The sequence below is a fragment of the Pristis pectinata genome, chromosome 5, assembly GCF_009764475.1.
Source record: "Pristis pectinata isolate sPriPec2 chromosome 5, sPriPec2.1.pri, whole genome shotgun sequence".
Taxonomy (NCBI): domain Eukaryota; kingdom Metazoa; phylum Chordata; class Chondrichthyes; order Rhinopristiformes; family Pristidae; genus Pristis; species Pristis pectinata.
The window spans coordinates 107,203,667-107,219,943 of NC_067409.1; the positions used below are offsets into that span (position 1 = coordinate 107,203,667).

A 16,277-nucleotide genomic window follows, 5' to 3' on the forward strand; every position below is an offset into this window, starting at 1 on the left:
TGCAGGGGAAGCAAAACCTGCCCTTTCCCCTGCTCATCATCCAGGGACCCAAAATGTCCTCCTTCGTGAAATAACGATTTACTTGTGCTCACGACATGGTCTCCTCTACAATGGAGAAACCAAACACAGATTGGTGACTGTTTTACAGAACCTTGTGTTCAATCTGCAAAATGGCCCTGAATTTGCAGCTGCCTGTCTCCTTAATTCTCTATCTCATTCCCACTCTGACCTCTGTGTTTCTGGTCTCCTACACCATTGCAACAAAGCCCAACATAAACTCGAGGAATAGCATTTCATCTTCTGCATTGGCAGTGCCTGCCCTCAAGAATCAGTATTGAATTCAACAATTTCAGATAACCAGCTTTTCCTGTTTGTGTTAGATCTGGCCAGTTCTGTGTTTCCTTGCCACTTTTGTTGCCTGATTTACCAAGTGTTTCCAGCATTCTCTCATTTCAGATTTCCAGTAGGTGCTACATTGTTCAATTCACAATTCTATGCCATTTATTTTCAGCTCTCTTTTATCGTGTTTATACCTCCGCCAGGTTGAAGAACTTTGAATAACAATCATTCACTTCCCTCTCTCAGAGAGCACCAAAAGCATTTGTGTCACCCAGATACTCTTGGTCTATAGATGTTCCCTTTGTCCTCTCCACCACACCTCCCCCACTTCCCTTCTCTGCAACTCAGAACACACTCATTTTCTTACTTTTCTACTTCTGATGAAAAGTCATCAAGCTGAAATGTTAACTCCATTTCTCTCTTGACAAAATGCTGCTCAGTTTTTCCAGCATTTTCCTGTTTTTGTCGTACCACTTTCTACTGCCCAAGCAACATCCGAATGATGTAGGAATATATAATTCAGATTTTAAAGAAGTAATGCCAAATCCAACAATATCATTATCGATTGATGAGAATAGTTCTGTTTATTTAGTAGTCATATAAACAGACAAACCCCATATGTTAATTTGCTCTGGAGAAGGTACTACCTTTCTCTGTTCCATAGTAATAGAAAATATTGTTGTTGAGCACACACCAGCGTTTCTGCCATTCTGATCCAAAGAAGCTGTGATCTACAATGAACACAAACCAATTGTTGCAGTTAGAGGTATTAAGAACAAGGCATGTAATTAAAAATACTGTTAATATTGCAAATAAATAAAGTCAAAGAATATTTATTTGTAATCTGAGCAATCATTCTTAAATTATGTATTGACAATGGGGGCAGATAGGGACTGGGAAAGTCACACGATATTTGGCATTGTTAGCTTAGATGTTATGTAGTTAAATTTCCCAGACTGACTTCAACCAGAACCACACAAATCAGTTGCCATCCTCCTCAAGGGTGCAAAGAGTGAGAAGGGCCATCCTTTTTTATCCCATTGCCAAATCCACCAGAGACTTTATTCCTTTAACTTGAAGAAGGATCTGCTGTTTTGAGGAGCTTTGGTTCAGATGAATGCAAACTGGTGGCGGTTCCAGAATGTCTGCCATTCTTCTAATCTATAGGGTGAAGAAGAGGCCTACAAAACCCAGCACTCAGTTAGTCTTCCTTAGAGACGATGCACAATGAGAAAGCTGTAGTTTCAGTCAAACATACAATGTGAGCTGTAGTGTTTCCCTCTCGAATTATGTCAGTTTTTGGAAACTTCAATGTACTGAGACAATCTGTCATCACTTTTTCCTCATTGTTCTATGTAGATCTAATGTTGGTTCAGTGGAACTTAGAAATGCAGCTCATTGCTGAAGTAGCATTCTGCTTCAAGTGAAAGTGGTCTGGAATGAAACACTACATTCAACTTGCAAATTCCTAAGTGAACAACAATTAATGCTGATGTGCAGCTCTGGGATACCTAGTGCTTTGCAGCTGGTTCTTCAGGAATTATTTTTGAATGTATATCATGATCAATTTTTAAAAAGTATAAGTGAAAATTGGTTTCCATAATGCAGATCATTAAGAATTTTATTGTAAAACATATTTATAATTAGTACATCATCTCATCAGGTAGATCAACTAGTACAAAATAATTTACCTTTTCGTCGCTTTTCCAAATACCCAGCTTTCAGAATTTGATTCAGTTCCTGTGCAGGTATTGGAGGGGATCGCTGAACTATAAAGAAACAAGATGCACCTTAAAACAATGTTCCAAGAAGAAGTATTTTCTTTCTTCTTACATTTACCTATATACATTGCTCAAGAAAGATTAGTATAGATAGCCACACTTTGTTTATCAAGATTAAATGCAATCTCTGATAAAACTAGAGTCTGCACTATATAAAACAAACTGGAAAATGTTGTTAATTTTTCAAATTGTTTCCTCTAGCTAAAAGTTAAATGGAAGCAGTAAAGGAGTAAAATAGGCATAAAGGAAAGGTTTAATTGTATCTTGAGCACTCAGGCTGCATAACACAGCTGCAAGTCAAATTAATTTGCAGAATAGAGAATGAACCTCAGGATCAACTTGCTGGATGCCATATCCACACCCAATTTAATGTAAAGAAATATTTCCAAACATAAGCTTGATACAGTGTTGTACAACCACACCTAAAACAAGTAAATGTGGTAGCTGAGGTGCTCCATCATGCCCCACCTATTATGCATTACCAAGGTCTCAACGTCTTACGTGCAAAGCAAGCTAAAAGGAATTAAATTTCTCTATCAACTCCAAGAGCACTTATGATTTGCATATCCTATGTTTAACATTTCATCCTGAAAAGCTATGCATCGAGGCAAACAAAAAGATTCACCCAGAGCAACTTGTGTTCCAAGTTGTAAAAGGTGTTTCCTGAGGAAATGTATGTTAGTGTTTCGTACAATGATCTTTATTCTGCTGAAGTTCATAACTGTCACAGATTTTAGCAGTTTACCTATGTCAATACTTCAAGAATAAATGCAGAACAATAATTAGGCTTCTTTAAGTTATTTTGCTATCCAAGATTATAGTCAACCTTTTTACTCTCTAATAAAGAATTTATTGTGTTTGAGCTTAATTGCGAGACTTACTACAACTGAAATATGATAGCAGAGTTAAGATACATTTTTGATTCAAAATCTATCTACAGAGGTCATTGTCAAATTGTCAAGTATATCCAGTTGAGGGAAAAAGTATATAAAAAAATACTTGCTTTCAAGTATTAATTCGAACGTTATGAAAGAAATAGTGGTTGTCGCCAAAACGTCACCAATTTTTTTTTCCTGCTGATCAAATGCCAGATGTTTGAAATTTATCAAGTAATTTTGGTGGATAAGCAATTTATTCCCAAAATTCTGCAATTTCTGCTTGATCTTAATGGCATTTTTCATGACATTTGTTCACAAAGTGTATCACAAAAGATTAAGTTTTAAGCCTTTCACGCTATACAAGATTCCACAATCTATCATGCTAGCCATACACTCAAGGTGCATTAATCACCAATAGAAGTTTCTGCTAATGCTGTTCACTTACAGCCCTACACAGCTGCTGTAAAGATTATGCAGGTAATTTTGGCCACAAGGACACCAAAGGGTATATTTAAAAAGCTTGTAAAGAAACTGACATTGTTATCCCAATATAACTAGAATATAAAACTATATACAGTACATCCAAATATAACTGGAAAAACAGCACTTTTGTGTGTTTTGGTGTTCTTCTCTAACTGGATTTCAGTATTTTAAAATCACGTTAATCAGATGTAGTACATTAAAACAATGACATAAAATGATTATTTTTGTGATAAACCCATTTTCTGCTGTTTGAACCAAAAACAGTACCCACTTTTAATGTATAAAAGAAAATTCTTTAAAATACTATTTTTAAAAAGCCTCTTTTAAAATGCTGCCCCATCACATCGATTCATGACTGATTTTACATTTGACGATATGCACACTTTAGCTGAAATTTGCTGGAAAAAGAAACATTTTTTGAATGTGTGCATCTGCCCCGGAAGCAACAACTCAGCAGAAAACTGACCCCAAAATCTTTAAATGGCTATTAAGAGCATATCATCCGTCAAAGAGCCTTAGCAAAAAGAGAAATTGAATATCAAAGTCACATCTTATTGAACCTGTTCCTAGATTTATCACCAGTTCAGAGTAGGATTGTTAATTCAGTTAATATTAATTTCATTTGATCACCACATAGCCTTTTATGCTTTCACTATTTAGTCATTTACTCACTTTGGTGGAATTACCAATTAACTCATCAGTTCACCAATGGCCTTTAGGGAAGGAAATTTACCATGCACCGAGTCTGGTCTATATGCAACTCCAGACACAAATGACTCTGAACTGACCTATGAAATAGCCCAGCTAGTCACAATTCAAGGACAATTATTCAATACCATGAATGCCCACATTCTGCAAATAAAAAAGAACCAACTTTCCAGAACTTCATTGAGAAGGATGAATACGGAAACAACCCTGTTACAGTAACTTGTAAATTAATAATTTTTGCTGTTGTATGGCAAAATAAAAGTTTGATAGCTTTCAGGCACAGTAGTGTAGTAGTTAGCATAATGCTACTACAGTGCAATGCTATTACAGCGCCAGAGACCCGGGTTCAATTCCGGTCACTGTCTGTAAGGAGTTTGTATGTTCTCCCTGTGTCTGTGTGGGTTTCCTCCAGGTGCTCCAGTTTCTCCCACATTCCAAAGACGTACGGGTCAGTAGATAAGATCTCTTTATTAGTCACATGTACATCGAAACACACAGTGAAATACGTCTTTTGCATAGAGTGTGCTGGGGGCAGCCTGCAAGTGTCACCACGCTTCCGGCGCCAAAATAGCACACACACAACTTCCTAACCTGTACGTCTTTGGAATGTGGGAGGAAACCAGAGCACCCGGAGGAAACCCACGCAGTCACGGGTGAACATATAAACTCCTTACAGACAGTGGCCGGAATTGAGCCTGGGTCGCTGGCACTGTAATAGCGTTACGCTAACCGCTACACTACCGTACACTACATTTGGAAGTTGTGGGCATGCTATGTTGGCGCCGGAAGCATGGCAACATTTGCGGGCTGCCGTCAGAACACTCTACAAAAAAGATGTATTTCAATGTGTGTTTTAATGTATATGTGACTAATAAAGACAACTTACAAATTTCTAGCAGTTGTAATAAAATATTTTAAATATATGTAAACTAGAACTGTTGTCGCAAAAAAAATAACAAAATACACGAGCAACAGAAAAGCAAGGATTCAAATCAAGAGGTTACATGTTCCTCAGTATCAGAAACAAGTGCAATGTTGGAGTCAAGTGGACAGTTATGGAGGTCAAACCAGCTAAGGAAGCTGGTCATTACACATTCATCCATTGAGTATGTATAAAACTTGAAATTTATTTTTAAATTTTTTCCCCAATTCTTCTGAAAGGTCATTAATCCGTTCTCCTCTCCATGGATACTGCCTAACTTGCTGCGTATCAGTAGTTCTGTTTTAATGATAAATCTGAAGCAGTGGAATGGTTGAGAGGAGCTTTAGACAAGTTAAGAAGCACCAGTGTACATAGAGCGTGATGAGCCCTCAAATCATATAGCTCAATACAGAGGTGAGAAAAGGGAGCCAAAGATATATCACTGGGTAATTCCAGAGGTAATATACTGGGAAAGGATAGAAAATTTACTGCATGTGATTCTTAGTCAGAAATTTACAGCACGGTTGAATAGGGTGGTGAAGAAAGCCTACAGCATGCTTGCCTTCGTAGGTCGGGACATAGAATATAAAAGTTGGGATGTTATGTTGCAGCTTTACAAAACACTGGCTAGGCTACACTTGGAGTATTGTGTGCATTTCTTGTCACCACACTATCAGAAGGATGTGGTTGTGCTCGAGAGTGTGCCGAGGAGATTCAGCAGGATGGTGCCTGAATTGCAGGACTTTAGTTATAGGGAGAGATTGGATAGGCTGGGCTTGTTTTCCCTGGAGCGAAGGAGGCTGAGGGGGTGACCTGACAGGAGGTATATAAAATTATGAGAGGCACAGATAAGGTAATTAGTCAGAATCCTTTTCCCAGGGTAGGACTGTCAAAAACGGGAGGGCATAGGTTTAAAGTGTGAGGAAGGAGTTTTAAAGGGGATCTGAGTGGGTGTTGTTGTTCACACACTTTGGTGGAATTACCAATTAACTCATCAGTTCACCAATGGCTTTTAGTTTACACAAGAAGTGGTTGATATCTGGAACATGCTGTGAAAGGGGGTGGTATATAATCAGGTTTAGACAGGCACTTTAATTGATAGATTATGGACATAATGTGGGCAAAAGCAGCCAGTGTACATGGGCAAAACAGACACATGGACCAAAGGCCCACTTCTCTATAAGACCATAACACCCATTGTGTCCATGTTGGCTGATTAAAAACTAGTTATTCAAGCAATGATTTCATAGATTAGAAAGAGCAATACCATCTAGACAGAAGCAATAAAGGAAAATGGGGTGCAATTGTGCTGAGATTGCAGAAAGGTTGACAAGAGTGAGGCACGATAATTTACCATAGGCATGATTGCAAAGAATATTATTTGTGATTTTGATAAGTTTCAGTACTGTGGTGGAACCGGAGGCCAATGAATTGAAGGGGAAAATAAACTAATTTTATCATTAACAACTTAATAACCAGCAATACAATGTAACATTAACAATTATTAGAAGTAAATGTTCAATACAGCAAAAAATTGGTGTAAGTTTATCTCAAATCAACAAAATTTTAGGATTGAATTGCAACATTCTAAGATTATACATTCTCCTATTAAATTTCACGTAGCAAGATGACATCTATTTCAAATAGAACAGACACTTTGTTTTGTTTTGCATTTAAAGTCGGGTCTTAAAACATCTATAGCAAAGCATTAATATGAATATTGAACAGTTAAGACATTATGGTTCATGGCCTGGCATACAGGTTACATAAACATTAGCACATGCTCTGTCATTTTTGTTCTAAGTAGAGGATAAGTAATCAATATTTTCAAGGGTTGCTAAATCCTCAATAAAACCTATTGTTCAGCAAGAGAAGTGTTTGCCCAATTTGCACAGTTAATCCCCCTTCATCTAACCAAGTGCTCCATTTATTCCAACCTCGTTCAAACCTTGGAGCAGATTTGCTCATCTTTGCATGCTAAACATACTCTGACAATTTAAGCACCACATAATTGTCAGGGGAGCCTTCCTCAACATCAGTGTGTTCTACACGAGTCAGCATCACAATCAGGAAATCAAGCTTTCGGTCTTGGATTCAACTTCATTCCACCACAAAGTATGTTGAGTGTCATTTCCAGAATTAAGTTCATTTTATATATAACTGTAAATAGATAATTCCTCCAGGAAAAGAAATCATACACTATGCTATGACTTATCTATGATGTGATGGCCTTCAATTTTATTCTAATGTAAGCTAAAATATGTCAACATTTTTCTTCTATCTAAATGCTGATCCATCAATTCAGCTTTTATGTTATTCAGGATTCCATGTTAAATTTGTAATAGATATATTTTGTTAAATGTTTCAGGAGAAGAACTTCAGTGACCATAAAATTACTTGCACCTTCTCAGCATTTCTAAAGCTAAATGTCAAATATGTGGTAATGCATTTCCCTTATTCTCAATTCCACACAACAATGCTGCTCATTCCTTTCTGGGAAGCTGTATGAATTGTTCGTTCAGAAGCTAAACAAAGAATCAAGGTTCGATGTTTAAGCAGACTTTCAAAAACAAAGAATATAATTTGAAAACAGAGCCAGAAGACAGTTAATGTACGTTGTACCTGAACCAAAATTCATATAATAATTTATCTATGCAAAATGCGTCAGTTAGCAGAACAAATATAAAGCAAAGTTTATAACAGAAGCAGAATCCAGTTTGATTGCTCCATTAATACTAAAGCTGATAAATACAGACTGTTGAATACTTGACAAATGCTGCTTTGCCTCCTGTAATAACAACCGGAGATCACATCGCTCTCAAGCAAGTATTTCATGTCATTACATCAGAAAGCACATTGTAGCTGTCCTACACGGTTGCTAACATTAATCCTTATTTCTTCAAGTCAATGAACAGATTCAGTGACAGGTGAAACAGCAGCTGCCCTCATTTCCTTTGAGTCAGAGCACCACAGTCTTTCAGAAGAAAATGCAAATATTAGAACTAGGTCACCTGACATGTGCAAACTAACTTGTCTCTTTCATGCCAATTGATTTGTAATCCTTCCCTCACCTCAGATTTTAGTCTCCATACCTTTTCATTAATTGACCTTCCTGAAGGGCCTGCACGTGCCAATCCATTTGTAGCAGCAGCCACCTTGACACATTTTTACCAAAAAGTTGTAGCTTTTCTGCAAGTCTAAATATTAAGAGGAAGACAGGAGGCAAAAGCAGAATGAAGATAAAAGGGAGAGTTAGAGTAGGGCAAGGACAGTCAACTCGTCACCCCCTTCCCCTAAAATTAAGGTCACTAATCCACTGCAACTATACGAATACATATACACTAAAGTCCTTGAGTAAACCACTTCAGCCCATCAGAAGAAGCCACTTTTGCCACAGCAGCCCACCTTCACTCTCATCCAAAATCAAAATAATGATGAAAAACAACAAAGGAATTTCTGAACAGTGATCAGCAATGTGCATAAAGTTCTATTTTAGAACATGGGTCCAAATGTTCCCTCGACTATCAATTCAACAGTACTTTCAAGGATCCCTCATCATCCGGGCTATGCCAGCTTCTCGCAGCTACCATCGGGCAGGAGGTACAGAAGCCTGAAGTCCCACACCATCAGGTTCAAGAAAGCTACTTCCCTTCAACCATTTGGTTCTTGAACCAACCAGCAAAACCCTAATCACTACAGTTTAGCAACACTATGACCACTGTGATCACCTTGCACTAAAATAGACTTTGTTTTTCTTTTAAGTGTGTTCTTTCTTGTAAAAATTGTGCACAATTTATGCTTAATTTACATTTTTCTTGTGAATGCTGATTATCTGACTCTTATGTGCCTGTGATGCTGCTGCAAGTAAGCTTTTCATTGCACCTGTGCATACGTGGACTTGTGCACATGACAATAAACTCAACTTTCGACGTTCCTTCAGCAGGTTACTTCTAAGTAGAGAGTGTTTTGCTCTAATTGTATTTCATCTTATAGCAAAGATGTGTAATATTCTAGTAAAGATGTCATTTACAATGAATGGTTATTTTAAAGCTCTTCAATCATATTGCTATTTGGGAAGAATTAAGAAATTACAAGATCCAGAAATTAAATTCTAACTTTTCAATACAGGCGTGCTCATCAAATTGCAAGTGGTTTTTGTACTGACAGAGGAAACTGTTAATGTATCTTCACTTCTTTGACCTAATACTGGTACTGCCCATTGAGAAGCATCATCTCATCCTCTGTTTATTTTGAGCCTTTCTGGATTCATTTTCAGGAAACAAGTTATCACTGATAGAGGTAGCTGACCACCCATTTGTGTTTAAAAAAACAGATTTTTTTCAAAATATTTACGTTACAGCATTAATACAGGAAGAATTGTTCAATATACAAGCCATTCTTATAGCACACACTAAAATCACAACTTTTGCTTTCAGGAAGGGAACAAAAATGAAATAGCTAATTCCGTACACATTGTAATCCCAAGGAAACAAAAAAAAATGTAAAACAGTCATGCCCAACTAAATGCTCTCATTGTGTACATAATGTATTTTAAGTTACCAATAAATGACCTTGGGGAGGAAAAAAAATACAGCATTTGAAGGGGAGTCTTACACGATTCGTAATGTTGTAGCAACCAGAGCCGGAAGTTCTACAATAAAGCATAAATTAAATCTGCAAATGTTTGCTGTTTGAAAACATAAATCACTTGTCTTCAAAGTAATATAGTCATGTACTGGAAAATTAAACTTCATGGGCTGATAGGAGGCCAGAACTGATAAGTGGTCTAAGAAAACCTAAGCAATGCAGAAGCACAACATCAACTAAAAACACTTTAATAGGCTTGTAATTATGATTTCATGAGTGGCATAGGTTATGTTGATCTATTTAGTTGGTGTGAGAGAATATCACATAACAACATTCAAAATATTCAGCATCACAATCATAACATTGCCATGGAAGATGAGGAGGGAGGTGAGAGGTAAGGGTGGAGAGAAATGAGGTGAAGCATAGAGAGGAAAAGCAGATGAGGACAGCAAAGGTGAGGAGAAGAAAGGGGAGAAGTGGAGGAGGAAGTGAGGAGGAAGAAATAAAACAGAGAAATAAGAAAGACTGAAAAATGAGACAGTTGAGATGGTGAAACAGCAAGCAAGACAGAGAATAGCATTAGCAGATAGAAACTGCAGGGGGGGAGACACAAACAGAAAACTTCAAAACGGACATAGACATGCAGAATGGTCAGAAAAGTTGCAGGTAAAATTCAGTGCAATGTGAAGTGAAACATTTTGTCCAATAGAACATGGAGAAACTATATAACCTAAATGGCACTGCCTGAAGGATGCACAGAAACAGAGGGACATGACTGTATAGGTGCATAAATCTGTGAAAGTGTCAGGACATATTGAGAGGGCAAGTTAATAAAGCAGAAGGGATCCTGGACTTCATAAACAGAGGTATGGACTACAAAAACAGTGATTAGGCCACAACTGGATTATTGTAGAAGATAGAAGATAAATATCTTTATTAGTCACGTGTACATCAAAACACACAGTGAAATGCATCTTTGCGTGGAATGTTCTGGGGGCAGCCCGCAAGTGTCGCCACGCTTCCGGCACCAACGTAGCACGCCCACAACTTCCTAACCCGTACGCCTTTGGAATGTGGGAGGAAACCAGAGCACCCGGAGGAAACCCACGCAGACACGGGGAGAACGTACAAACTCCTTACAGACAGCGGCGGGAATTGAACCCGAGTCGCTGGCGCTGTAATGGTGTTATGCTAACCGCTACACTTCACATTTTAGAGAAGATACAGAAAAGAGTTACAAGAAATATTACAGGATTGAGGGATTTCAGCATCAAAATTAGATTGGAGATACTAGAGTTTTGTGGGGGCAAGAAGATTGTGAAGAGATTTGATAGAGGTAGTCAAGAGAACGAAAGGTTTAGTCAGGGTAAATGGAGAAAAGTTGCTCTCATTGGCAGGCTATTCAAGGGCCTGGGAAAGTATTCAAAAGATTATTGAGGTGGTGTGAAGAAAAATACTTGCTGCCTATTATGGTGGTAGAAACAGTCAGTCAAGGCTTTCAAAAAGGAACCAGATGAGAATGAGAGAGTTTGCAGGGCTATGGGGCAAGAGTGAGGGAATGAGACTGACAGGCTTGCTTAACAAAGAGCTAACGTGGATTCAATTGACCATATGTTCACTTTCTGTGCAGCAATGATTCTGAGATGAAGCAAGCAGTGGAAGAGAAGGACATGGAACTAATGGAGAAGCAGAAGGTGAGCAGCTGCAAGAGAACATGGTAAAGAGAGAGGATGTTGTAGAGGAAGGCAGGAAGAGACTGACTTAATGGTTCCTGATATTCATGGAATGCCAGGAAATGAGCAGAAGCTTAGATTATGGAGTTGGGAAACATGGAAATGCCAGGAATGTGGGGGTTCTGCTAACTCAATGCCCTGAGAGACTAGCTTCTGGGTGAGAAAGCCAGAGCTGAAGGATTGCAACGTAGTATACCTGGTCAAGCAGAAACTATTGGTGCATGAGGGGACAGTGCACGAGAGAGAAGGGAGAAAAGGAAGACTCATGGCATGCTTAGGCCACGACAGGAAGGATAAGAATGAGGGAATGAATAGGACATTGTGGATGCTCAGAAGGCAGTGGGAAAGAAGGAAAAATAAATTTCTGGGAGGAGTGGGGGGAGGCTGAGGCATGAAGTTACAGCCACAGATATGCTGCAAGCTGTACTTGAAAAAGTCAATTACCCGCTACCAACAGCTCCAATTCTAGAACATTGGGAAACAAGACTTGCTCAGGTAAAAACACCTACGAAAACAGAGGAATAGAACTTCATTTAAATGTAGTAAAGGACCCGCCTCTCCAGAGGTGGTTTCTCAGATGTCCCTAAAATCTGCCACTGTTAAAGCAAAAGTGGGCCTGTTAACAGTGGGCTAGGGCAGGTTTCACATATTCACACAATGAAAGAAATTTTGTTATGCAGAAGTGCTTAACGAGTACTTGCAAGCCAAGCATTGTTAACAGTGTAAATACAATGTCTATGGGTGCTATTTATTAACACCAAAATACATAATCTTCATTTCAATCCAGACAACATTGTACCACATTTTAATACAACAAAGCTTCAGTTATAAAATGAGTAAAGAGAACCAGATACTGTTAGTTATATCCACTTGTTAAGTTATATACATTTCATACATGAATTGGTCATTAAATCTGTTCATGTACACCAACATAAATTAGGCTATACGCATTCAAAATTATTTAACGGCTGAATTCAAAAGGGTTCTAATCATGCAAATGAAGTCAAAATGCAAGTGCCATGGAAAGCAAGTAATGTTCAGACAAAATGGATAGGGGGCTTTTCATGGGTGATAGGGGCTGGTGGTTGTAGAAATTAATTCAAGATGCACGTATCACACACCACTGCATTTAGTGGCAACCAGTCACAATGTATATTCCAAAATCAAAGTTTCTTACTTTCAATTATATTTTTCCCCATCTCTGGCTTCTAATTTTAATCCGTTGAAATTTCTCAGCCTAACCCAGTAATATACCCAGTCAAAAATGGTGGTGGACAACATAGACAGAAAACACAATGTAGATATGGCTCTTCACAGACCTCTGCTCAGTCTCCCCTGGTGTTGCCCATGGCTACCATAATGCAGATTCTTACCAGATTACCTAAAAGTCTTTTGAAAATCTGTACTGATTTTCAATTAACTCAGAATTTGGCATAGTCAGAAGTGTGGTGTGTGCAAATCACCAGACAAAATGATTAAAGCAAGTAAGTGAAGACAGAACAAATTTCAACTGTTACCCAACATAGCTTCCAAAGCGATTTTTTTCCAAACCGATTTTTTTCCAAACCTAAAGTTTTCTATAGAAAAGAAATCATAAAACTCATAAAAAAAATTCCCATCTCTGACATATTTATCTTAAAGCTTTAGTTATCCAAGACAGTATCGCAAGAGGCTGCAGAAGGTTGTAGAATCAGCCAGCTCCATCACAGGCATAACCCTCCCCACCATCGAGGACATCTTCAAGGGGCAGCACCTCAAGAAGGCGGCATCCATCACTAAGTGCCCTCACCATCCAGGGCACACCCTCCTCTTGTTACTACCATCAGGGAGGTGGTACAGGAGCCCGAAGACCCACACTCAATGATTCAGGAACTGTTTCTTCCCCTCCAACATCAGATTTCTGAATGATTGTTATTGCTTTTTTTGGCACTATTTTTTATTTTTGTAATTTATAGATTTTTATGTCTTTGTACTGTACTGCAGCCGCAAAACAATAAATTTCACATCATATGTCAGTGATAATAAATCTGATTCTGGCTTACCTTTAACTGGTGGTTTAGGAAAGAAATGCTAGGGAGGTTCATTTTGCAAGTCAGCTTATTGCTGACTTCCATGCCTGTGCATTGTAGCTCTCAAGTACAGAACACTGTGGAGATCAGATGTCAGTATATCTGATCTCTTGCCTAGACTTGGCATTGAGTTCAGTACTGGTTACAAAATCTTCCCAACCTGAGGGGCCATGTGCACTTCAAATCTGGTCCCCCAGCTTGATGTCAAACAAGCACAGTCTCATTCCTTTGAATGGGGTGACCGATCTTAATCTAAAAGTGAAGGTAAGTGTTTTATTCTTTCAAATTAACACTAATATTTTCAATTAATGTATATCAGATAAAAGTGTTGACAATAATTTTTTTGAATATAGTATTTTATATACTTTAATTATTTAAATTGTTTTTAAGTAATTCTGATTATGCTTGCACATGAATCCCAAACTTTCTCACAACTTGGGGATAACTGCCTGCCTTATTGTAGAAACTTTGGGCTAGAAATTCTCCTTCCTGTAAAAACTACTGCCTTTTTAAAATAGTCTTAACTTGTTGATTTTGTCCTATGTGGTTGGACAAAATTAAGCTTTAAATTATTGCTGGGAGGCAGTGATATTAACTACCCTGCTAGCCACAACAAGAGGATAATTCAATAAATTTAATTGAACACTGGAAAGCTTTTCATAATTTTCTTAGCCTTGTAACAAACACTTATCTTACAATAATTAGCAGACCATTTTATACAGAGCCTCTTGCTGTGCACCAGCTGCTGCACTGAATATTGCACCTTCACTGGCAACAGCAGCAGCAAACTACAACACTATTTCAGATGAGCAGATTAGTGTGCCCTTTATTTGTGTCACTCAAAATTTTGGAACCTTTTGTGGAGACTTCAAAAAATGTTGATTTTGCATTTCCAAATATGTTAGGATTTTGGCAGAAGTGGGTTTAGTGACTGTATTCTGCTGTTCATCCACATGGTAGCAGTGCAAGTCTAACAAGTGACCCAATGGGAATGATAGTACACAAATAGACATATAAACCAGCTATTTCAGCTCATGTATGTGCAAAGACCACAGTGACAATCAATAATAGTTACTATATAACATAAGCACACTAGGCATAGAGCTAAATGAAATATCTTGAGTAAATAGGAGGGTTGGAAACTCAAGGATAGTTCAGACAATTGCCTAGCTGGAAAGGTGGTGCAGGTGACAGGGCTTTGGTTTCTTGGGACCCTAGAACTAGTTCTGAGGGAGGTGCCATCTGTACAGGATCTCAACAGAATTGGGACAAATCCTTGGGGGGAGGGTTTTGTTGCTGTACTGAGGAGGGAAGATTAGAACTAATTTGGCAGGGGGATGGACACTGGATGTAGCAGAGAAAAGGAGAAAAATGATGCACAGATGAGAGATTTAATATTAAAACAAAAATAATACTGCATTACATAGGACCAGACTGAGTGAAAGTACAAGGAGGTCTGTGAAAACTATAAAGGGTTTGAGATAAATGCACAGCATGTTAAACAGTATTGGAGAGCTGCAGGTGTAATAAGCCACAAAGGGTTATGATGTTGTGGTAACAATAGACACCTGGTTTTCAAAATAAAAACACTAAATATTTTTCGATACAAGCTGTTCAAGAAATAGAGGGAGGGGAAGAAAGATGGTGGGCCTGGAGTGATGATGGTTGCAGTGAAGAAGGCAGCATTGATTAAGAAGAATATTGTGGTGATGGAAGTGAGAGGATTCCTGGAGCTATCGAGGACATAATCTATTGGGTTAGGGTTCAGGAATAATAAAGGCACCATTACTTGATCCGGTATTCTATAGGCTGTCCAGTAGTGGGAAGGAAACGGAGAAATAAATTTGCAATTAAATTACTGAGATATGCAAACACCACAGAATAGTGGGGGGAACTTCAATGATCTTAATATCCCAGCCTATAAGGGGAAAGGAATTTTTGAAACGTTGTCAGGAGAATCTTCTTGACCACTTCATATTCATCCCAATGAGGAAGGAGGCATGGCTGAACTTAATTCTGAGGAATAAATTGAACCATGTAGAGCAACTATTAGTGGAGGAGCATTTAGGCGACAATGGTTATTGGGTAATAAGATTTAGAATGGTTATGGAAAAGAATGTAGACCACTCTAAGGTGAAAAAACAGTCAACTGGAAAAGGGTCAATTTCAATAGGATGGGAACAGATCTGACCTGGGTGAATTGGGATTAAAGATTGGCAGGCAAAGCTATAATTGAACAATGAGAGCTCTTTAAGGAGGTAATGGTTCAGATGTAGCCTAGGTACATTTCCATGAGCCAAAGCTCCCCATGTGGCGAGAAGGCATGAGAGAGCGAGACTGAGCAAATGGAAAAAAAGACCATAAGCCATATCGTTGACATGTGGGAATCAGGCTGGTAAAAGGAAGTTTGAAAGGAAAGAAAAGGAAATATGAGGGCAAAAAGAGTGTGAGAAAAGATTGGTTGCAAACATAAAAGGGAATCCAAAAATCTACTATAAACATGCAGACAGTGAACAGATATAGTAAGAGATGAGGCTGATCAGGGACCAACAGAGGATCTACTCATGGAGGTAGAGGACATAGCCAAAGTACTGTATGAGGATTTCAGTTAGGTCTGTACCGAGGAACACGGTGTGGCTAGAATGGGAACATGAAAAATGGAGTCGGTATGCTGAAAGCGAATGTACTAAAAAGGCCAGTTGTACATAAAGGCGAGAAATCATCCAGTCCACATTGGATGCGCTCTGAATTACTGCAGGCACGGGTGGAAACTGCAG

The 16,277-nt window shown here is 38.4% G+C and overlaps 1 protein-coding gene across 3 annotated transcripts in view; it reads right to left on the reverse strand.

Annotated features, from left to right (window-relative positions):
• skap2 (src kinase associated phosphoprotein 2) overlaps nucleotides 1–16,277 on the reverse strand; it is a 205,940-nt gene that overhangs the window by 98,941 nt on the left and 90,722 nt on the right. For all 3 annotated transcript variants that reach the window (XM_052016530.1, XM_052016529.1, XM_052016531.1), the window contains exons 5-6: nucleotides 2,031–2,108; nucleotides 987–1,070 (exon numbers count right to left, since the gene is read on the reverse strand). In XM_052016530.1, coding sequence (XP_051872490.1) covers nucleotides 987–1,070; nucleotides 2,031–2,108 — 162 coding nt within the window. The remainder of the gene's footprint in view (nucleotides 1–986; nucleotides 1,071–2,030; nucleotides 2,109–16,277) is intronic.